Source organism: Camelina sativa, chromosome 11 (assembly GCF_030686135.1).
Source record: "Camelina sativa cultivar CO46 ecotype springtype chromosome 11, ASM3068613v1".
In the NCBI taxonomy this organism is placed as follows: domain Eukaryota; kingdom Viridiplantae; phylum Streptophyta; class Magnoliopsida; order Brassicales; family Brassicaceae; genus Camelina; species Camelina sativa.
In genome coordinates, this window is record NC_141890.1 from 27,463,428 (window position 1) to 27,487,056 (window position 23,629).

At 35.5% G+C, this 23,629-nt stretch overlaps 3 protein-coding genes across 3 annotated transcripts; all 3 read left to right on the top strand.

Moving 5' to 3' along the window:
- The first annotated feature begins 223 nt into the window (after positions 1-223).
- Positions 224-1,301, top strand: LOC147934484 (putative thionin-2.4). Its single transcript, XM_087475011.1, has 3 exons — positions 224-746; positions 825-902; positions 1,012-1,301. Exons 1-3 carry the CDS (start codon positions 521-523, stop codon positions 1,107-1,109), a joined length of 402 nt encoding a protein of 133 aa, XP_087331137.1. The 5' UTR covers positions 224-520; the 3' UTR covers positions 1,110-1,301.
- A 3,503-nt stretch (positions 1,302-4,804) lies between these two features.
- LOC147934485 (putative thionin-2.4) lies at positions 4,805-5,908 on the top strand. The gene is made up of 3 exons (XM_087475012.1): positions 4,805-5,324; positions 5,402-5,479; positions 5,588-5,908. Exons 1-3 carry the CDS (start codon positions 5,099-5,101, stop codon positions 5,683-5,685), a joined length of 402 nt encoding a protein of 133 aa, XP_087331138.1. The 5' UTR covers positions 4,805-5,098; the 3' UTR covers positions 5,686-5,908.
- A 5,305-nt stretch (positions 5,909-11,213) lies between these two features.
- On the top strand, positions 11,214-12,307 carry LOC147934486 (putative thionin-2.4). The gene is made up of 3 exons (XM_087475014.1): positions 11,214-11,753; positions 11,831-11,908; positions 12,018-12,307. The coding sequence occupies exons 1-3, from the start codon at positions 11,528-11,530 to the stop codon at positions 12,113-12,115; spliced, it is 402 nt and encodes a 133-aa protein (XP_087331140.1). The 5' UTR covers positions 11,214-11,527; the 3' UTR covers positions 12,116-12,307.
- The last annotated feature ends 11,322 nt before the right edge of the window (positions 12,308-23,629 follow it).

Here is a 23,629-nt window from a genome sequence, read left to right on the forward strand (position 1 = left end):
AAACACGTTGTAACAAACTACGTTCTTATCTTTCCTTCTCCAAACAACTCATACACAAGAATTGATAAAAAAAAATTATCGACATAATACTCATAATACAAACTCTCATCATAGTTGTAAACAAAATGTTTAGAAAGTACATAATAACTATACGATAGCAGTTAGCACGAACATACAAAATATAACCAGCCAAACTTATACGGAATATCCTAACTAAAATATTAAGTAACACAAACTTCAACAAAATTCTCTGTTTGGTTCTATTTAACCAAGAAGAAAAAGAAAAAAAAGATATAAACTATTCTTGGTCAGAATTAGAGATCACCCGGAGGTAAAGGTACAATTAAGATAGGGTTGGTCCACGCAGCATGTGATAAACCTGGCTATCAAACAAAGTTTTGTGATTGCAAATTGCAGACCAGCTAGTATTTAAGCGAGCCTTGTTTCATCATCAGTTCATCAATACAAGCTTATAGCTCTCCACATACAATTTGTGATCAGACAACCAATCAATCGAAAGATGGAAGGAAAAACATTGATTCTAAGTGTACTCGTAATGAGTCTGTTCATGGCACAAATTCAAGTTGACGCAAAGAGCTGTTGTCCCACCACCACTGCTAGAAATATCTATAATACTTGCCGCCTTGCAGGAGGTTCCAGAGACAGATGTGCTAGCCTCAGTGGCTGCAAAATCGTTAATGGGAAATGTCCTAATGGATATACTAAGGACATTCTTGAGAACACAGGTAAATTGATTATTTTTTTTACGTTATTAAATACGGATCAAGCTTTCATTATTTATTTGTTTTGATTTTTGTCTCAAGGTGATGCTGTGAATGAATACTGCAACGTTGGGTGTGTATCTTCTATCTGCGGTGCCCTAACCACTCTCAGTAACTCCGGTAAGGAAAACTCCTAAATCTCATTATCAGTACTATAGAAACTTTTTTTTTTTAATACTCCACAAGAGAACATATTTATAATACATTCAATTTTTGTTTCAATGACTAGATGCTAGTGAAATCGTGAATGGAGCTGTTGAAAAATGTGTCCTGGCATGTTCTACAATCTGCACCAAGGGCTCAATAAATGCAGTTGAAACTGCCTAAACAACCATATCCATGAAGATATCACATACATCTTCAGGTGAAGGGGGTGGTCATATTTCACAGTGTTGTTTTTCATGTTTTCAATAATTGTCGTGTGTGACAAAAATGTAGAAGGTTGTCGAACTGTAGATTGTGTATGCCTTCTATTTTCTATCTTTAAAATAAATAATAACATGTGTTTAAAATTTTAAATAGATAACTTAATTAAGTGACTAATTTAATTCAAGTAAGACATCCAAAATGTAAAAAACCAAGATTGATTAACCACAAGTCCTATAATCATCATTTAACATCATAAATCCATCATTCATTTATTTGTGAGAACCATAAAATTCAACTAGACACTGATTTAAAAAATACAAAACATCTATAGAAAAACAAACTACTTTAAGAGAATAATAAGATTGATAAATGAAAGTGAGAAAAAAATATATCATTTCCTGTTATGAATAATTCTATTGTTGTATGGATGTACTTTATCGGTCCATTAGTGTAACCCTAAACTCTAATATTGTATCATATTGAATATAATAATAATAGAAAGGACAATTCTATATACCTTCTTGTTTCTTACATTTCCAAATTTGGTCAACTAAGACTGAATCTTCTTTGAATGCATACAAATTAAATAGTTAAAAAAATCAGAATCTAAAAAACTTATAAATAGAACATGAAGTGAGGTATATAGAACATGTCCCTAAAATTGTAAATAAAATCGGGCATGAATTAAATTGGGTGGATAATCCACAAGATAATCTGATAATGTTACATTTTATAAATTCAACTTATTATGTATTCATTTCTTACAGCGAAACTCATTTGGACAAGACGAAACATGTTTTTGATGCTACGATTTTATGTACATTTTGGTTCGGTATTTTTTTTTTTTTCAGTGATGGGCTGAATATAATACAACCTTTTTTTTGAATATTGTTATGTTATATGTGTTGGGCTTTGACGAAATCTTAACCTATGAATTCGATAAGTATTTATGACAAAACTTTAGTAATTAATTTCTTGTGACCCATAAATAAATTGATTAACTAGAGGCAAACACTTATTTGACACTTATGGTAGTCAAAATATCGAACTCATTATAATTTATAGGCCATAATAGGTTTGATCGATCCATTACTCCATTAGTCATAGATGACTTTGACAAATTTTTCTCCACCAATGTTTTCGAGATCTTCTTACATTATTAGTTACTAATGTTTAGTATAAAATTTTTATCAATATAATTTTTTACTATAGATATAATAATCCAAATTATTAAAAGATTTTAGTTTCAATATGTGTATTTTTTTTAACAGTTTAGTAAACAAATCCAAATAATTTTCAGTAAATTTTTTCACGTTATCTTCTACTATTTCGAAACAAGCAGACCTATTTTTATTATTATTGCCATAATAACTAGTGATCCTATATTCACTAACAACCTAGCCTCATTCAATACAATCAACGAATAACCAAAATCATCAAACTAAGAATCCAATAACCAATAAACGATTAACCAAAGATCCAACATTCTAATCATGTCATAAAACAAGCTAGAGAGCCAACAATTTATCAACCGTTCTAGACAACTATGTGCTACTCTAGCATCCTAACAAAAGCACAAACGAAACAACCGAGCCTCTAGAACATCCTCCTCTTCATCGCCTTGATTTCCACGATCACACTTAGCCTTTACCTGCACCACAACACAAAAACAACTCCATCTGCTCCAAAATGTCATCATCACCCAGCTCCTCCACAACGTCCTCAGAACCCAACTATTCCACCATCGCTGAACCCTCCAAGTTAAGAGACACCTGAGCCAAATCCTCCTTCACCCGTACTAGATCGCTGCCTGCTTCCACTCTTGTAGTATCCCCTGAGTCTATAACCGGAGCAGTAGCCGAGTCTAGCAAGACCATATTCTCCACCATTGGCTCCTCCGCACAATCCAGAAACAGTGGTTTACAAACAACTTTTCTTTCCTGTAGAACCACTGTCCAGGGCAACTGAACATTGCTCTACAACCAACCCTTGATCCGCCGCCTCAGTCGCTACGCCCACTTTATCCACAGCCAAACACTTCTGATGATGTCGGTGTTCATTACACTGGACATAATTGGAAAATCGTGGATGACGAGAGGAAGAGTCTCCTTGAGGAACCAATCTCCTATTCAATCCACCATAGGTTGTCCCATATCTTGACCGCTAACTACCATCACTGGGGTTGCCTTTGAACAGACCTTTTTGTTTGCCTTACAGACTAGAGCTACAGAGGAGCAACTTCTCTCGAGAAAAGGTGTACTAGTTTTATCTATAAAACATGTTTTAGTACTATTTAAGAGTATTTCTTTCTTCGATATGCTGACTGTTTATGTAAAAGATCTTAATTATATCCAACTACGACTTTCACTCCGTTAATAGCATCGAGTGGTTGTGCAAAACATCAAGTACTATTTTGACTATACAATTGCTCTGAATTTGGTGGCATATGTCTCTTAAAAGTTAGAAATTTTGAATTTGTTCTTCCACCCTTATTAAAAAAACTTACCCAAAAATGGAGACTTATGAAGAGTGAACATCGATATATTGCTCTCTACATGCGGTCTATTCTCATTGTAGTGAAGTCGATATATATTTATTTTCTTTTATGGTTAAAACAAATTTTCTGATTTAAATGGACATAATTTTTTTATTAAGCACAAAACATAAATTTACACAGGGATTTTAACTAACGGTTCACCAACAACAAAAAAAAAGAAATATAAAAAAGAGTAGGTCGAAGGCATTTGGATTAAGTAGACTAGAACTAGAAGTATCAGTTAGTTAACGTAAACTGAAAAGATTTTTTTTGTTTTTGGTCACCAAATAGCTTTCATTAGATAGAATTAGAGCTTAAACTCAGTAAATCACAGGAGACTAAAGCCTTTTTAGCGAACGAATCTGCTACATGATTGACAAGACAAGGAGTAAAATTGAAAAATATAGCGACAAAGCTACTACGAAGTTCTCGGATATCTTGCAATAAGCTCTACGTGGAAACCATCTTCATTTATCAAACTGAAAAGATTATATGGCTTTATCAAACCATCTTCATTTATCAAACCATATTGACATGTAAAAAGTTCTTGTCGTAAAAAAATATTAAAATAGAATGCTTTTTTTTCTCTTTGGTAATGTCAATACAAAATCATATCTATTGATACACTATAAAACTGAAACTGGAAATGAAACCAAATCTATTATTCAAATTTCAAACTGAAAGTTGAAACAAAAGAGTTGGTTAAAATTAAACAAAAAGAAACACAAAACCTGGTCTAACAAACTATTTGGATTTTTGTCTCGTATTTTAATTTGCCATCAGCTACTAAAAAAATATATATCTACATAACGACAATAGAGTTGGTTAAAATTTTAATATATACCTACATAACCACAAGAGAGGTGGTTAAAAATTAAATAAAGCAACGAAAAACACGTTGTAACAAACTACGTTCTTATCTTTCCTTCTCCAAACTACTCATACACAAGAATTGATAAAAAAAAATTATCGACATAATACTCATAATACAAACTCTCATCATAGTTGTAAACAAAATTTTTAGAAAGTACATAATAACTATACGATAGCAGTTAGCACGAACATACAAAATATAACCAGCCAAACTTATACGGAATATCCTAACTAAAATATTAAGTAACACAAACTTCAACAAAATTCTCTGTTTGGTTCTATTTAACCAAGAAGAAAAAGAAAAAAAAGATATAAACTATTCTTGGTCAGAATTAGAGATCACCCGGAGGTAAAGGTACAATTAAGATAGGGTTGGTCCACGCAGCATGTGATAAACCTGGCTATCAAACAAAGTTTTGTGATTGCAAATTGCAGACCAGCTAGTATTTAAGCGAGCCTTGTTTCATCATCAGTTCATCAATACAAGCTTATAGCTCTCCACATACAATTTGTGATCAGACAACTAATCAATCGAAAGATGGAAGGAAAAACATTGATTCTAAGTGTACTCGTAATGAGTCTGTTCATGGCACAAATTCAAGTTGACGCAAAGAGCTGTTGTCCCACCACCACTGCTAGAAATATCTATAATACTTGCCGCCTTGCAGGAGGTTCCAGAGACAGATGTGCTAGCCTCAGTGGCTGCAAAATCGTTAATGGGAAATGTCCTAATGGATATACTAAGGACATTCTTGAGAACACAGGTAAATTGATTATTTTTTTACGTTATTAAATACGGATCAAGATTTCATTATTTATTTGTTTTCATTTTTGTCTCAAGGTGATGCTGTGAATGAATACTGCAACGTTGGGTGTGTATCTTCTATCTGCGGTGCCCTAACCACTCTCAGTAACTCCGGTAAGGAAAACTCCTAAATCTCATTATCAGTACTATAGAAACTTTTTTTTTTAATACTCCACAAGAGAACATATTTATAATACATTCAATTTTTGTTTCAATGACTAGATGCTAGTGAAATCGTGAATGGAGCTGTTGAAAAATGTGTCATGGCATGTTCTACAATCTGCACCAAGGGCTCAATGAATGCAGTTGAAACTGCCTAAACAACCATATCCATGAAGATATCACATACATCTTCAGGTGAAGGGGGTGGTCATATTTCACAGTGTTGTTTTCCATGTTTTCAATAATTGTCGTGTGTGACAAAAATGTAGAAGGTTGTCGATCTGTAGATTGTTGAAACTGACTTTCTTTGTGGTGTATGAATGAATGATGTATGGAATGATGATGTATGGAATGAATAGAAGTCAGGGTGTTTCAATTCCCCTTATGCAGTTGCAGTATAAGAGGTGTCAATCCTATCTGAGTGATTGTGAACAATTAAGATGTGCATATGAGTCTAAGTCAAGCCAATTGTAAAGATTGTTTGTCACTAACAATCCTAAAATGAGATATGAAATGCAGAAATTAAAAACAACTAGAACAGGATACTAAATGCAAACAGAACAAACAAATTAAAGCTATAATGAAACTAGAACAAAGATAGAAACTATGCTAATGAACTAATGCAAGACAAGTAATGAACAGGAAACTACGTGAATGCAATGGAAATGAAACAGGAATGAAACAAGACAATCACAAATCAAAAACACAAGTTCTGGGGATGAACTCGAGCAGCACTCGACCGAGTGTAGGTCGAGTACGTGGTCGAGCTAGACTTAAACGTGAAAACAGAGCAACACAAGAAAAACAGAGGAATGCTAAAACTAATCAAACAACAAGCAAGCAATGATATTTAGACTAGGATTTCAATAAACAAAGAAGGCCTTGAGGAGGGATTCATGGGCTGAGCTAATCATTGTGGTTATCTAACTTGGTCAACAAATCTCAAGCAAACATTGAGCTGATCTCTAGACATACTATTCTAATACATGTTTAATCCACTCTCATGGCAAGAAACAATCAAACCTATGCAATTCTAGACTTGTTCTCACAAAGAAAAGAATCTACACAAGCAGGCATTAAGCAATACATCTCAAACCAAACAAGACTTCTAATCTCTTAGCAAGCCTAATGGTAAGCTCTAGATCTAGCCTTGTCTATGCTCCTTAGACATTGGTGTGATGCTAAGATGCTTGAAATCAAACCCTACCCTCTCAGATATAGGATCAGCATTAAGATCATCTAGCCTAGAAGAGATCTACAACAATCAAGCTTGACCAAATCAAACAAACCACAAGATCAACCCAGCCTAACCCATCCTCAAGGTCCTAAACAAACTACTCACAAGAACACATGGTGAAATATGTCAAAAACCCAGAAAATAATGAAACTTGCATCATTAGAAAGATGAAACAGAGATCTACAATATTGATGAAGGAATAAAACTCGAAATCTTAATACTTTGAAAGTTATGAAACAAACAAAATATAAGAATCTAGTCTTTCTCTCTCAAACAAGTACAAAATCTAAAATAAAAGAAAAGTGCAAAAGGAATAATATCTAAAAAAGGTAAAAACTAGGTTTTAGACTCTCTAAAAAGCTGGACTCTCTGGTGGCTGCAGGTACAAGGGCTTTATATAGTGGTGAGGTGGAAGCCCTAAAAATACAAAAAGTCAAAGTAGTCAACGGCTCGGTCAACTCGACCAGTGCTCGGTCGAGTGGCTGGTCGAGCTGGCTTCTCTCGTGCGTTCAGCACACGGTCGAGTCCTCCTCAGCACACGGTCGAGTGGTGCGGTCGAGTTGGACTCCGGACCTTGATTCTACAGCCTTAACTCTCTTGTTTTCTCCTCAGGATTGCTTCACTTCTCCTCAGCATTGCTTCCATGCTCCTTAAGTTCCAAAATCACCTGTTTATGCATGAAAAGATGCAAATGCATTGCAACTACACTCTAATGCATGATTAGTCCTAAAGCTACACAATAATGGCCTAAATGGATAGCAAAAGATGCAAAAGTTGTGAATAAACTAAGGGAAAACAAGGTAAAATATATGAACATCAATTGTGTATGCCTTCTATTTTCTATCTTTAAAATAAATAATAACATGTGTTTAAAATTTTAAATAGATAACTTAATTAAGTGACTAATTTAATTCAAGTAAGACATCCAAAATGTAAAAAACCAAGATTGATTAACCACAAGTCCTATAATCATCATTTAACATCATAAATCCATCATTCATTTATTTGTGAGAACCATAAAATTCAACTAGACACTGATTTAAAAAATACAAAACATCTATAGAAAAACAAACTACTTTAAGAGAATAATAAGATTGATAAATGAAAGTGAGAAAAAAATATATCATTTCCTGTTATGAATAATTCTATTGTTGTATGGATGTACTTTATCGGTCCATTAGTGTAACCCTAAACTCTAATATTGTATTCCTATATATATTGTATCATATTGAATATAATAATAATAGAAAGGACAATTCTATATACCTTCTTGTTTCTTACATTTCCAAATTTGGTCAACTAAGACTGATTCTTCTTTGAATGCATACAAATTAAATAGTTAAAAAAATCAGAATCTAAAAACCTTATAAATAGAACATGAAGTGAGGTATATAGAACATGTCCCTAAAATTGTAAATAAAATCGGGCATGAATTAAATTGGGTGGATAATCCACAAGATAATCTGATAATGTTACATTTTATAAATTCAACTTATTATGTATTCATTTCTTACAGCGAAACTCATTTGGACAAGACGAAACATGTTTTAGATGCTACTATTTTATATACATCTTGGTTCGGTATATATTTTTTTTTTCAGTGATGGGCTGAATATAATACAACTTTTTTTTGAATATTGTTATGTTATATGTGTTGGGCTTTGACGAAATCTTAACCTATGAATTTGATAAGTATTTATGACAAAACTTTAGTAATTAATTTCTTGTGACCCATAAATAAATTGATTAACTAGAGGCAAACACTTATTTGACACTTATGGTAGTCAAAATATCGAACTCATTATAATTTATAGGCCATAATAGTTTGGATCGATCCATTACTCCATTAGTCATAGATGACTTTGACACATTTTTCTCCACCAATGTTTTCGAGATCTTCTTACATTATTAGTTACTAATGTTTAGGTACCCGCGCGTTATTCGGAATTTTAGTATAAAATTTTTATCAATAAATTTTTTTAATATAGATATAATAATCCAAATTATTAAAAGATTTTAGTTTCAGTATGTGTATTTTTTTCTAACAGTTTAGTAAACAAATCCAAATAATTTTCAGTAAATTTTTTCACGTTATCTTCTACTATTTCGAAACAAGCAGACCTATTTTTATTATTATTGCCATAATAACTAGTGATCTTATACTCAATAACAACCTAGGCTCATTCAATACAATCAACGAATAACCAAAATCATCAAACTAAGAATCCAATAACCAATAAACGATTAACCAAAGATCCAACATTCTAATCATGTCATAAAACAAGCTAGAGAGCCAACAATTTATCAACCGTTCTAGACAACTATGTGCTACTCTAGCATCCTAACAAAAGCACAAACGAAACAACCGAGCCTCTAGAACATCCTCCTCTTCATCGCCTTGATTTCCACGATCACACTTAGCCTTTACCTGCACCGCAACACCAAAAAACTCCATCTGCTCCAAAATGTCATCAATCACCCAGCTCCTCCACAACGTCCTCAGAACCCAACTATTCCACCATCGCTGAACCCTCCAAGTTAAGAGACACCTGAGCCAAATCCTCCTCCACCTGTACTAGATCGCTGCCTGCTTCCACTCTTGTAGTATCCCCTGAGTCTATAACCGGAGCAGTAGCCGAGTCTAGCAAGACCATATTCTCCACCATTGGCTCCTCCGCACAATCCAGAAACAGTGGTTTACAAACAACTTTTCTTTCCTGTAGAACCACTGTCCAGGGCAACTGAACATTGCTCTACAACCAACCCTTGATCCGCCGCCTCAGTCGCTAAGCCCACTTTATCCACAGCCAAACACTTCTAATGATGTCGGTGTTCATTACACTGGACATAATTGGAAAATCGTGGATGTCGAGAGGAAGAGTCTCCTTGAGGAACCAATCTCCTATTCAATCCACCATAGGTTGTCCCATATCTTGACCGCTAACTACCGTCAATGGGGTTGCCTTTGAACAGACCCTTTTGTTTGCCTTACAGACTAGAGCTACAGAGGAGCAACTTCTCTCGAGAAAAGGTGTACTAGTTTTATCTATAAAACATGTTTTAGTACTATTTAAGAGTATTTCTTTCTTCGACATGCTGACTGTTTATGTAAAAGATCTTAATTATATCCAACTACGACTTTCACTCCGTTAATAGCATCGAGTGGTTGTGCAAAACATCAGGTACTATTTTGACTATACAATTGCTCTGAATTTGGTGGCATATGTCTCTTAAAAGTTAGAAATTTTGAATTTGTTCTTCCACCCTTATTAAAAAAACTTACCCAAAAATGGAGACTTATGAAGAGTGAACATCGAGATATTGCTCTCTACATGCGGTCTATTCTCATTGTAGTGAAGTCGATATATATTTATTTTCTCTTATGGTTAAAACAAATTTTATGATTTAAATGGACATAATTTTTTTATTAAGTACAAAACATAAATTTACACAGGGATTTTAGCTAACGGTTCACCAACAAAAAAAAAAAAGAAACATAAAAAAGAGTAGGTCGAAGGCATTTGGATTAAGTAGACTAGAACTAGAAGTATCAGTTAACGTAAACTGAAAAGATTTTTTTTTGTTTTTGGTCACCAAATAGCTTTCATTAGATAGAATTAGAGTTTAAACTTAGTAAATCACAGGAGGCTAAAGCCTTTTTAGCGAACGAATCTGCTACATGATTGACAAGACAAGGAGTAAAATTGAAAAATATAGCGACAAAGCTACTACAAAGTTCTCGGATATCTTGCAATAAGCTCTACGTGGAAACCATCTTCATTTATCAAACTGAAAAGATTATATGGCTTTATCATACTTACGTACATGACTGGATGATAAAAGAATAAATTCGTGGGAAATATAGTTGTCGAACACACATATTGACATGTAAAAAGTTCTTGTCGTAAAAAAATATTAAAATAGAATGCTTTTTTTTCTCTTTGGTAATGTCAATACAAAATCATATCTATTGATACACTATAAAACTGAAACTGGAAATGAAACCAAATCTATTATTCAAATTTCAAACTGAAAGTTGAAACAAAAGAGTTGGTTAAAATTAAACAAAAAGAAACACAAAACCTGGTCTAACAAACTATTTGGATTTTTGTCTCGTATTTTAATTTGCCATCAGCTACTAAAAAAATATATATCTACATAACGACAATAGAGTTGGTTAAAATTTTAATATATACCTACATAACCACAAGAGAGGTGGTTAAAAATTAAATAAAGCAACGAAAAACACGTTGTAACAAACTACGTTCTTATCTTTCCTTCTCCAAACTACTCATACACAAGAATTGATAAAAAAAAATTATCGACATAATACTCATAATACAAACTCTCATCATAGTTGTAAACAAAATGTTTAGAAAGTACATAATAACTATACGATAGCAGTTAGCACGAACATACAAAATATAACCAGCCATTCTTATACGGAATATCCTAACTAAAATATTAAGTAACACAAACTTCAACAAAATTCTCTGTTTGGTTCTATTTAACCAAGAAGAAAAAGAAAAAAAAGATATAAACTATTCTTGGTCAGAATTAGAGATCACCCGGAGGTAAAGGTACAATTAAGATAGGGTTGGTCCACGCAGCATGTGATAAACCTGGCTATCAAACAAAGTTTTGTGATTGCAAATTGCAGACCAGCTAGTATTTAAGCGAGCCTTGTTTCATCATCAGTTCATCAATACAAGCTTATAGCTCTCCACATACAATTTGTGATCAGACAACTAATCAATCGAAAGATGGAAGGAAAAACATTGATTCTAAGTGTACTCGTAATGAGTCTGTTCATGGCACAAATTCAAGTTGACGCAAAGAGCTGTTGTCCCACCACCACTGCTAGAAATATCTATAATACTTGCCGCCTTGCAGGAGGTTCCAGAGACAGATGTGCTAGCCTCAGTGGCTGCAAAATCGTTAATGGGAAATGTCCTAATGGATATACTAAGGACATTCTTGAGAACACAGGTAAACTGATTATTTTTTTACGTTATTAAATACGGATCAAGATTTCATTATTTATTTGTTTTGATTTTTGTCTCAAGGTGATGCTGTGAATGAATACTGCAACGTTGGGTGTGTATCTTCTATCTGCGGTGCCCTAACCACTCTCAGTAACTCTGGTAAAGAAAACTCCTAAATCTCATTATCAGTACTATAGAAACTTTTTTTTTTTAATACTCCACAAGAGAACATATTTATAATACATTCAATTTTTGTTTCAATGACTAGATGCTAGTGAAATCGTGAATGGAGCTGTTGAAAAATGTGTCCTGGCATGTTCTACAATCTGCACCAAGGGCTCAATGATTGCAGTTGAAACTGCCTAAACAACCATATCCATGAAGATATCACATACATCTTCAGGTGAAGGGGGTGGTCATATTTCACAGTGTTGTTTTTCATGTTTTCAATAATTGTCGTGTGTGACAAAAATGTAGAAGGTTGTCGATCTGTAGATTGTCTATGCCTTCTATTTTCTATCTTTAAAATAAATAATAACATGTGTTTAAAATTTTAAATAGATAACTTAATTAAGTGACTAATTTAATTCAAGTAATACATCCAAAATCTAAAAAACCAAGATTGATTAACCACAAGTCCTATAATCATCATTTAACATCATAAATCCATCATTCATTTATTTGTGAGAACCATAAAATTCAACTAGACACTGATTTAAAAAATACAAAACATCTATAGAAAAACAAAATACTTTAAGAGAATAATAAGATTGATAAATGAAAGTGAGAAAAAAAAATATCATTTCCTGTTATGAATAATTCTATTGTTGTATGGATGTACTTTATCGGTCCATTAGTGTAACCCTAAACTCTAATATTGTATTCCTATATATATTGTATCATATTGAATATAATAATAATAGAAAGGACAATTCTATATACCTTCTTGTTTCTTACATTTCCAAATTTGTTCAACTAAGACTGAATCTTCTTTGAATGCATACAAATCTATCTTAACATTTTTGAAGTATATTTTTGTGACATCCTCTCTTATCTTTGTATCCAAACAAGTCTCAACTAAATTCTCTACAATCCTTACAACCAAACACAATCATTTCTTTATTTGATAACAATAATTTTCTAAAATATATCTGTCTAATTTAAATCAGTATGTTAGATTAAAATCTAATTCTCCTTTCATTTTTATTTAATGTTATATTTAATTATTTTAATTACTATTTAATACATAAAGTTAATAAAATTTTAGATTTTTTCAGCATATAATGTGATTTGAATTTTTATAAACAGATATATATTAAAAATTGTCTTAGGATATTTGTAACCAAACAAGTATATCCACATATAGAGCTTGGATTACATTTTTGGAGTACAATAGGGTGTCATCACTTTTTGCCAACTTTGGGTCGGGTTTTTAACTAAAATTATAACCGATTCAATTATCCGGATCCTCCTTAAGATTGCCGAATATTTTGGGCCATTTTTTAATCCATAGCGTACTTATTTACATCCAATTAATGTCAATTAATGCTCATTGTATCTTAGGAAAGATCTAATTTGCATGCCGAATTTTTAGAGCCGAGTTTGACAAAAAGAATTGATAACACAAATTATGTAATCACTCCTCTTAATCACATACCTATAATATAACAACTAATTCAAGATGCATACATCTTAGGAAATATCTAATTTGCGTTTAATAAATGATTACATATTTGGTAAGATCTTATTAGCTTTAAATGTACACTATTAATCCAATAATATCAATTGAGAATCATAATAAGAATATGCCAGATCATTCATTCCTAAATCATTACTAACAAATCATAAAATATATATTCTCACCTTGCGAATCAAGAGTTTCTACAAAACTCTACCTACAACCGCTAATAGTATATATATCAACAAAATAATAGACCCATGGTGTACCACGGGATAAAACCTAGTTAAATAGAAAAAAAAAACAGAATCTAAAAAACTTATAAATAGAACATGAAGTGAGGTATATAGAACATGTCCCTAAAATTGTAAATAAAATCGGGCATGAATTAAATTGGGTGGATAATCCACAAGATAATCTGATAATGTTACATTTTATAAATTCAACTTATTATGTATTCATCTCTTACAGCGAAACTCATTTGGACGAGACGAAACATGTTTTTGATGCTACGATTTTATGTACATCTTGGTGCGGTATTTATTTTTATTTTCAGTGATGGGCTGAATATAATACAACCTTTTTTTTTGAATATTGTTATGTTATATGTGTTGGGCTTTGACGAAATCTTAACCTATGAATTCGATAAGTATTTATGACAAAGCCTTAGTAATTAGTTTATTGTGACCCATAAATAAATCCATGAACTAGAGGCAAACACTTATTTGACACATGAACTTATTGTAGTCAAAATATCGAACTCATCTCGAGAAGCACTTTCACAAAAATGCTGAGGTGTCGCGCTTACAGAGCTCCTATACCTTTTTTTAATAAATGCTCTTTCTTCTTATTATTATTTATATAAATATACCATTGAAATATTATGAACTAATATTTTTTTTCTATTAGTTATTAAGAATGAAATATTTTAACAAATATTAAATCCGAAAATGTATTAATTATCATTTTTATAAACTATTTAGTTATTAAAATTAAACTAAATTTCACAAACAAAAAAAAAATTATTCATTTCTTTACCACTTTTATCATTTTTCTCATTGCATTTTTAAACATAGCATTAGTTTAAATTAAATCGATTTGTCTAAAAAAGCTTTATCTATTTAATGGTATAGTGATATAAATAACAATGTCAACAATAAAATATGTAAATTTGATTTTTAGAAACACAAAAAGACATCAAAAATTTCTATAAAACCTTAAAATTCTTTTCCAATTACAATTATTTTACGGGTGAAACGTATTTTACAGAAAATAAATTGGAATAAACGGAAAAAAACTTTACTTACATATTTTGTTTTATACTAACGAATCTTAAATCTTAAATAATAATTTTACTCATAATATTTTATTTAAATCGAATTAATCGCGCACATAGTGCGGGTTGATACCTAGTTATAATTCAGTATGTGTACTTTTTTTCTAAAATTTTAGTAAAAAAATCTAAATAATTTTCAGTAAATTTTTTCATGTTATCTTCTACTATTTCAAAACAAGCAGACCTGTTTTTTTTTATTACCATAATAACTAGTGATCTTATACTCACTAACAACCTTGTCTCATTCAATACATTCAGTGAATAACCAAAATTATCAAATTAAGAATCCAATAACAAATAAACGATTAAGCGATTTTTTTTTGTGGGTAGACTGCAGTTGATTCAGTCAGTGATCTACTCTACCATCACTTTTTAGGCTTCTATATTCATATTACCCAATAGCTTCATGGAGGACATCGAGACTTTATGCAATACATTTCTTTGGAAGGGGTCTCCGGGGTCTGCTAGGGGTGCTAAAGTGTGTTGGGAGTCAGTTTGTACTCCAAAAGTTAGTGGTGATCTAGGTTTGGAAAGGTTGGCTCACTGGAATAAGATTCTGGGCCATAAGTTAATTTGGCTAATCTTTGCAAATGGAGGTTCTTTGTGGGTGTCTTGGGTGAGAAGGAATTTAATAGGCAGCCACTGCTTTTGGGAATTGAATAGTTCGACTTCCGGAAGTTGGATATGGAAAAGCCTATGCAAGCTTAGGCCCCTAGCAAGGCCTTTCATCATTTGTGAGCTTGGTTCAGGGGTCACATGTAAATTTTGGATGGATAACGGGACGTCTCTGGGTCCTCTGCTGGAGATCAAGGGTCCTCTGGGCCTCGAGTTTCAGGTTTGCCTCTGTCCGCAGTTGTTGCGGATGTCATCGTTCAGGGTGAGTGGTGGTTATCCAGTACTCGCAGTCGAAGCCCCATCATCCAACTACTTAAAGCTTGCCTCCCCTCCCCTCCGGTAATCACGTCTCTTGACGAAGGTACAGACGATCGGTATCTATGGAAAATTGGGGAAGCTCAAGCCTCCAATAACTTCTCAACAGCGGCTACTTGGGATTATTTGTATCCGGCGGGTGCAAAAGTGGATTGGTATGAATCAGTTTGGATCAAGGGAAGGATTCCTAAGCATTCCTTCATTGCTTGTCTCAATGCAAGGCATAGACTACATACAAGGAACAAACTGGTCAGATGGGGTTTATCAGTTCCCTCATATTGTCACCTTTGCAGTAACCATGATGAATCTCGCCAACATCTTTTTTTTGATTGCTTGTACTCCGGAGAGGTGTGGTAATACTTCCTCGATAAAGCTCAAGTCTCTTCTCCGATTTTTTTTGAGGATAGATCAAGGTGGTTGAAGAATCCCTTTAGGGACAAAAACATAGCTATCATACTTCGGCTAGCATACCAAGCCTCGATGTATCTTATCTGGAAGGAGCGTAACTCAAGGCTTCATGAAGCCGTCTCGAGATCAGCCTCACTTGTGTTACAGAAAGTAAAAAACACTCTCAGATTGCACATGGGCCCTCTCACACTCAAGCAACGGATTACTCCTTCTAGCTCCCACTCTCCTGGTCACATGGTTTGGAATCTTTCATTAAGTTTGCTTTATAACTTGTGTATCTCTTTATTCCGTGTAGGTGTTAATCGTCAAAGGAAGCACTAGTTGTATGACCCAGACTTTAGATATTAACGAAATCAAGGTATTGTTAAAAAAAAAAAAAAGTTGGAGAACATTTAAAGCAGTTCTTACCCTAATGACGAACTGTACCAGTGTCGTGCTAGTGCACATTGATACTATTTGCTGTCCCGGTTTGCACCAAAATTAAACCAGTGGTTTAAAAAGAACCGGATCTAATAGAATCCTCAATTTCGTTTTCCTCTTAAAATTGGATGTTTCGGCTTCTCCAATGTCTTCTTCTCCTACCTGAAACTGAAAGCTCGAGTCTTTCTTCCTATCTTCGCTTCTAGGGCCATTGAACAAGGTCACTGAACTTTACTCGATTCTCCTTTTTGGGATTTTTTAGTTCAGAAGTTTTGTTTTTGGCTACTCACATTGTTGTCTTAGGGTTTCTTAGTTCATTTGTAAAAAATCAAAACTTTCTCTGTTTGTACCGCTGATTCCTCATAAAAGCTTTGAAATTTGTTCTTCGTTTTGGGTGCAGAGCAGATGGATCTATTTAGAAATCTACCAGAAGAGGTTCTTTGTCATACATTGTCTTTCCTTTCCACAAAGTGATAGACTTCCGGATGAGGATCTACTCCCAAGAACACACTTTGCAAGGTCTTGAGGATCAATGAACGGAATGATGATGAAGGATGGGTGAAAGATGCAGCGGAAAGGAGAGATGAACGGAGGAAAAGGTGAAGAGATGGAATTGCAGCAGATTGAAGTGGAGAACGAAGTGTACTTCTAAGAGAGATGGATATCTCTTAGACTACAAGCTTGAATATAACTTAGATATGACTCACTAAGAAATAAACAAGTTGAGAAGATATTACACACTCCTCAAATCAAACAAGTAAAAAGAAGGTTTTTGATTGAAATGTTTGATGATAAATAAATGAGAACTACAAGGAGTTTAAATAGAAGAAGGGGGACAAAGGAGAAGAAGATGCAAGAGCATGCACAAGGTCAAGCTCATGCAAGAACATGCACAAGTCCACACTCATGCAAGCTCATGCACAATGTCTAGGAAACTACAAAAGCAATAAATGCAAAGTTTGAACAAAGAAATAGAAAATGGGCGAAGACAAAGAGATGGGCCTTGGACCACAAAATGGGGTGACAAAGGGGCCTAGAAAGTGTCACTTAAACCTCATTAAAAACTTTGTCAAGAAAACCCAATGGGACAAAACTTGACAAGGGAAAAAGAGTGCATAAGCAACACTTAACCCTTCATCGAACATCCTGAGCTGTGATCATCGTTAGGATGGCTTGAGCCATGTCTTCTTGCTTCTTGTCCTTGTTATAGGACCCGCAGGAACGATCAACGCTTCCTCCAATGCTTCCGCTGGTACAAGCTGTTTTTCCAATGCTTCATCTGGTTCAAGATGCTCCTCATGTTCATGTTGTTTGGTTGAGCTGGCCATGGTCTCATCATCCTCTCCCACTTGAAAACGTTTTGACCTCAAATCCGAAATATTTGCACAATAAGGAAGAAGATTAGAAACATTGAAATTGCCATTCACTTTGTACTTACCTTGAAGGTTGAGTTGGTAGGCATTGATGTTGATCCATTTGAGCACTTTTAACGGTCCATCGATCTTTGGCATTAGTTTTGACTCCTTTTCAGCTAGAAATTGTTTACTCCTTAGGTGTACCATTAGTTGTTCTCCAACCTCAAAGATCATCCTAAAACAACCATTGGATTTATGATCATGCATCAAAACATCTCCAATTCCTGTTCTCGCAAAGACTTTGGATGAAAGAACTGCTGAATCTGGGGCCTCCTGTTTAGTACTTAGCTGTATAGTGACTTGGGTATGATTCATGCTCATCATGATTAATGGAAGTGGATCCGGGGGTTCTTCTTGGATCAGTATGAGGCTGCTGATATCTTGATGCTCATCTTGATCAAAATCAGGTGGCTTAGATCGTTTGTCTTCCACTTTCTTTTCAAATTTTCTTATGCGCTTCATGGTTGCTCTAACACCTGTATTTGGCTCTCTTGACAAAGACAAGCGAATCATATCTGTGTGATCTTGGATAAAAATATCCTTGATAATAAAAATACTTATCTTATGACAGTTTGGTATGAGCACATGTGTTGCATCGGGTGGTTCATCTTTGAACATCAAGAAAGCTTTGACGATTTTTCCATGCTCCAAGTTTATTGATTTAACTAGGAAGAACACAAGATCTCCTACATCAAAAGGAAACAATTTAGGCACATATGAAAAGATCAAACAGATATTCCTGTAGTTGTTATCAAAATAGAATTTTAGAGTGGAGCATCCTTGGGTGATCAAAGTTGTTTTCCTGAGATACTTCCAGCTTCTAACAACAAGATGATAAATCATTTGTTGGCATATATCTGGTGGTTTTTCCTTGATTTGAACAGAACATGTTTCTTCTCCAAATTACTTACGCTTTTTGTTGTCTTCGTCTAAATTCCTGGAACAGGTCATTCTTAACAAACAAGTGAATGTCTTGTTTTAAAACATTTAGTGGCAAAACGTCTAAATCTAATTGTGGTATTTCTTTGTTTTCAGGTGCTTTCTCTAAGCTGTGAAGCGATGCCAGTGTTCCAAAACCTCAAATCTCAATCTATTTCGCGTACGTAGCCGTGTGTCGCCGTAGGATCTGTCAACAGCCTAAGATTCGTTTCTTTTCTTCTAGATTGAGTTCTAGGAAGTTAAGTCTCGTTTATTGCTTGTTTGCATGTTGGTGTGAGGTTGTGTCTAGCTTTAGTCTCTAGATTTTCTCTAGATTCTTAGGCTTGCATGTTGCATGTTGCTTTGTGTGCATTGCATGTTGTTATTGTTGCATGTGGCTTTTGTGCCTTGCATGTTTGTTTGGTTGTGTGTTGAGGTTGTGCAGGAGAAGACTTCCCCAAGGCCGTAATCAGGGTGGATTACGAAGACTCGGAGAGACGGGATGGAGCCTAGGGCCAAGTATTACACGATGGTGTAGTCTAGTGCACCTGAAGAGAGGGACTCGCAGGTGATGTTCTATACTTGCGTACCTTTGTGTCTGTGTGTATAGGTGTTCACGGGTATAGGGAAGTGATGAAGTGATGGAGTGAAGGAGTGAAGGGCCCTTGGACTTGAAGATGAAGAAGAGTTGTTAGCTTCCACATGCGTATACTTTGATAATATACTTGGAGATTGCATGACTAACTTGCATATTATCTTGCTTATTTTGTCTAACTAAAACAAGTAGATTCCATTATTAAAGACCAAATAATTGCAGTTTCCAAGCTATCCATCCACTTGTGACAAGCTTCTCCTGCGGTTTTGTTCTAAATCCATTGTCTAACAATTCACTTACGAGTTAAAACTGATGAATTTAAGGACAAGCACATTCGTAACAGTACGACGTCGTTAGAATCATGACAAATGGTAGGTAGATGAATTCAAAGACACACACACATTAATGAAAATAGACTGTACTAGGACATTATACTAGACTACGCACTATGCAAAGGACAATATCAAACATCGGTTTCTGCCGTGATATCAACAGTGAGATGTTTGGGGTAAAGGCGAAGAACAACAACTCAAAGCAAACTGATGGGAAAGTAAAAGATGTTTCTGAACGAAAGGTGAAGAAGATCATTGTGCAGTCTACTTCTTATACAAGCAACCACTCGATATGAGCTGGATATTGCAACTCGATGACTTCTTCTTGATTTCCATCTTCTCCGCCATCACTTCAGAAACTTCAGTGACTTTGAGTTTTGTATGATCAGTCTCTTCCATATAGATCTTTATCTCTTCCAAACATGGAAAATAGTCTAAGAGATGCTTTATCATGTGAATCTCTTTCACTGTTCTTTGAAACCCTTTAATCGGCTATGGACGCGACATGTGGCCTTGGCTAACGCTAAACGGACGCAGCTAAGGATGCGCGGGACAGAAAAACTCTACCCAGAACTCTCTCTCTCTCACTCTCTGACTTCTCTCTAACTCTTTTCTAAGGGTGGAAGGCAAACGAAAATGGCTTCCTAAGGGGCTCTATTTATAGTGGAGAGTGTGAGTTTTGGTCTTGCTCTTCCTTCACTCATTTTCTTTCCTTTCTCCCTTTCTCTCCTTTCTCTCTTTTCTCTTTTTTATTTCCTTGGCCGAAAATGAGAAGGGGAGAGCTTGTTTATATAGAGAAGTTGGGAGGTGGCACTCGCCAATGCATGTGGAACAATTGCCTTCTCACCTTTCTCCTTGGATGGGCGAATGGCAAGAGAAAAAACTTGCATGCTGAACACTTGGTGAAATTGAGCATGAGTTGGTGGAAGGAATCTCTCCTTCTCTCTCCTTTCTTCTTGCATGAAACTCTATTGGCCATTTCTTAAGAAGAAAAAATGATTATGTCTCTCACTTCTTTTTGCATAAAATCTCATTGGTCACTTTTTAAGAAAAGTAATGATTATGCCTCCCACTTTCTTGTATGAAATCTCTTTGGTTGATTAGAGGAGACAAAACGCCCTTAATTTTTGGATTCTTGTTTGCTTGGGTTAGCGATACCGCAGTGCAGTCGACGGTACGCGATGCGGTACGGTCTCGAACGGATCTGCGACACACTCTCGGACAGTTTTGCGGTACGTGGTATGATACATGGTATGTGGTACGGTACCATCGTCAATTTATCGGCCTTTCTTCTTCTGTCTCGACAGTCTTTCCTTATTCGGCCTCCTTTGTCTTCCCAAACCATGGTATGTGGTACGGTACCAATCTCTCTCCTCAGTCTTTCTTTTTCTGTCTCGACAGTCTTTCCTTATGGATAAATTTCGTAAAATAGTCATTCCCATGTTTTTATTCATCTTTTGACAAAACACAACTTTCATAGAATAACCCTACAAATGATTTTTTAAATAAAATATCTACGTAACTAAACCAGATGATACAGTTAGTTGGTTTTCACATCACCTACGGTGTAATAAGATTTTTTTTTTCAACAAAAGAACAAGCTGAAACAAGCCAGTTAGGAGGAAAATTGTCTACAAATAAAATATGATGCGGAGACACACGCGCTTGATGTGCTAAAGAATCCGCTCGTACATTAGCATTACGTGAAACATAAAGCAAAGAAAATGAAGAAAACTCCTCCCTATCAATTCGAATGTCATCGAGATAGGTTGCGAAAGCTGGCCAATCAGTTGGGGAAGACACCATCTTCACCAAGTCGGAGTAGTCAGTGAGAAAGGCCACATTCCAGAAGTCATGGCCAATCATACAACGCATCGCCCAGATGAAAGCTTCAACTTCTGCATGTAACGGGGATAAGATTCGCCGGAAATTTGTCGCTCCAAGCAATGGGGGCGATCCTTGTGATGAAATACAACACCATCCTGTACCGGTAAAAAAATCAGTCGCTTTCCAAGAGTCGTCAACAAAATATCTCTGCCCCGTAAAAACCGGAGGAAGAGATAAATCCCTCCTATACCCAAGTGCTAGACATGTAAGAGTGGAGTTAAACTCCTCCCCCTCGACATCGACCTGAGCCTCCTGCCAGGACAAAGCCTCGCCTTCCGCCACCCGGACCGTCTCATCAGGGCGTTCTGTCTGATTTTCAAAAACAAGGGCATTTCTAGCTTTCTAAATATACCACATCAAGCAGGGAAACGCCTGAACCTATGAACCCGGATTTTTGGAATCCAGAAAATGATCAACATTAGCATATACAGAGTTCGTCGGGAATAGCTGCGGCCCCACTGGTACATGAGCTAAAGCCCAGACTTGTTGGGCCGACGAGCATAGAAAGATGGCATGATTTATATCCTCCTCCTCCATCCCACACCGTGTACAAACAACATCACAACCCAACCCCCGATGACGCAAATTAACCGATACCTAAATACAACCCGATAACACTTGCCACATAAAATGTTGTAGTTTTGGTGGACATTTTACTTGCCAAACCCTAGCAAGAAGGGGAGTGATCACCGGACTAGATCCGAATGCTCGGAAAGGACCTTTGACATCCACCTGTTCAGTCTCATACCCAGATTTAACCGTATATTTACCAGTTTTAGTAAAGTGCTATCCCAAATAATCTGCCTTGGAACAACTGCTTAGAGGTATTGTGTAAGATCCTGACTGTAACGCCCCCGAACCGTCATATGACCGGACAGGCCAACGGACAGTCACGGGACGCTACTATGAGAACTGCACTGGGGTGTTCCAGCCGAGGGACGGAAGCTGCAGACTTCCCGACCGGTCCTCCCTAGCATAATTCCGCCCACGACCGAGACTGCTTAGGCTTTGCAACCCTCGTGGCCTGGTGCGTTGTGTTGGCCCGGACAATGCTAGTACCAGTCGAACTCACACAAAATAAATAAAAAAACTTCAATACTTTCATTACTTAACGAAAAAGTTCACAAAACATTCATAACGTTTTTGGTACCAAGCCTAGAGCCAAAAAGCGATAACTTAGATTACAACAACAAAACACGTTGCAAAGGCAATCCAAAACTACACCGGCAGGCCTAACGTCCTGCGCTCCCTCTAAGGCTTTTTCCCCACTAAGGTTACCTTCAAACAAATTATGGAGTCTTGAGTGCTAAACACTCAGTGAGTTCGGTAACCTAACAAGAAACCAAACCCAACCCCAGCAAGCAAAGAACTCTCTCTCGCTCTTTCTCTAACTTTTACTCTCTCTAACTTCTCTTACTCTCTCTTTTACTCTAACTTAGCAAGAGAAACGAAAATCTCTCTTAACACACACTAAGGCCTCCTATTTATAGTGGAGAGTGTGAGTTGGTTGGTTTGGGCGAGCCAATGCATGTGGAGCATTTGTTCCTGTTTGATGCCACCAATTTTACATGTTTTACACTTGTAGAAGATGCAAAACACTTGTCCAACGAAATCTCCTTTGTTCCCCACTCACTCTTGCATGAAATATTATTGGCCAGCTCATAAAAGAATAATTCTCTTTGTCTCCCAGTAACTTCAATTTTAGATTAATTTAACTCTTAGTGGAAAATTCCACTTAGGCTAAATTAGTGATTAATTTAATTACCTAGTGGAAACTCCACTAACTCCACTTTTAATATTTAAATCGCCCCCATTAGTGGGTTCCTTCCCACTCTCGCTTCCCGTCCAGGACACGGCCCTTGTCCACTTGGTGTTCGCCTGGTACTTCCGGTCGTTCTACGTACGTCCGGTACGGTACATGGTACATGGTACATAGTACCATCGGTCATCTCTCGGTCCGT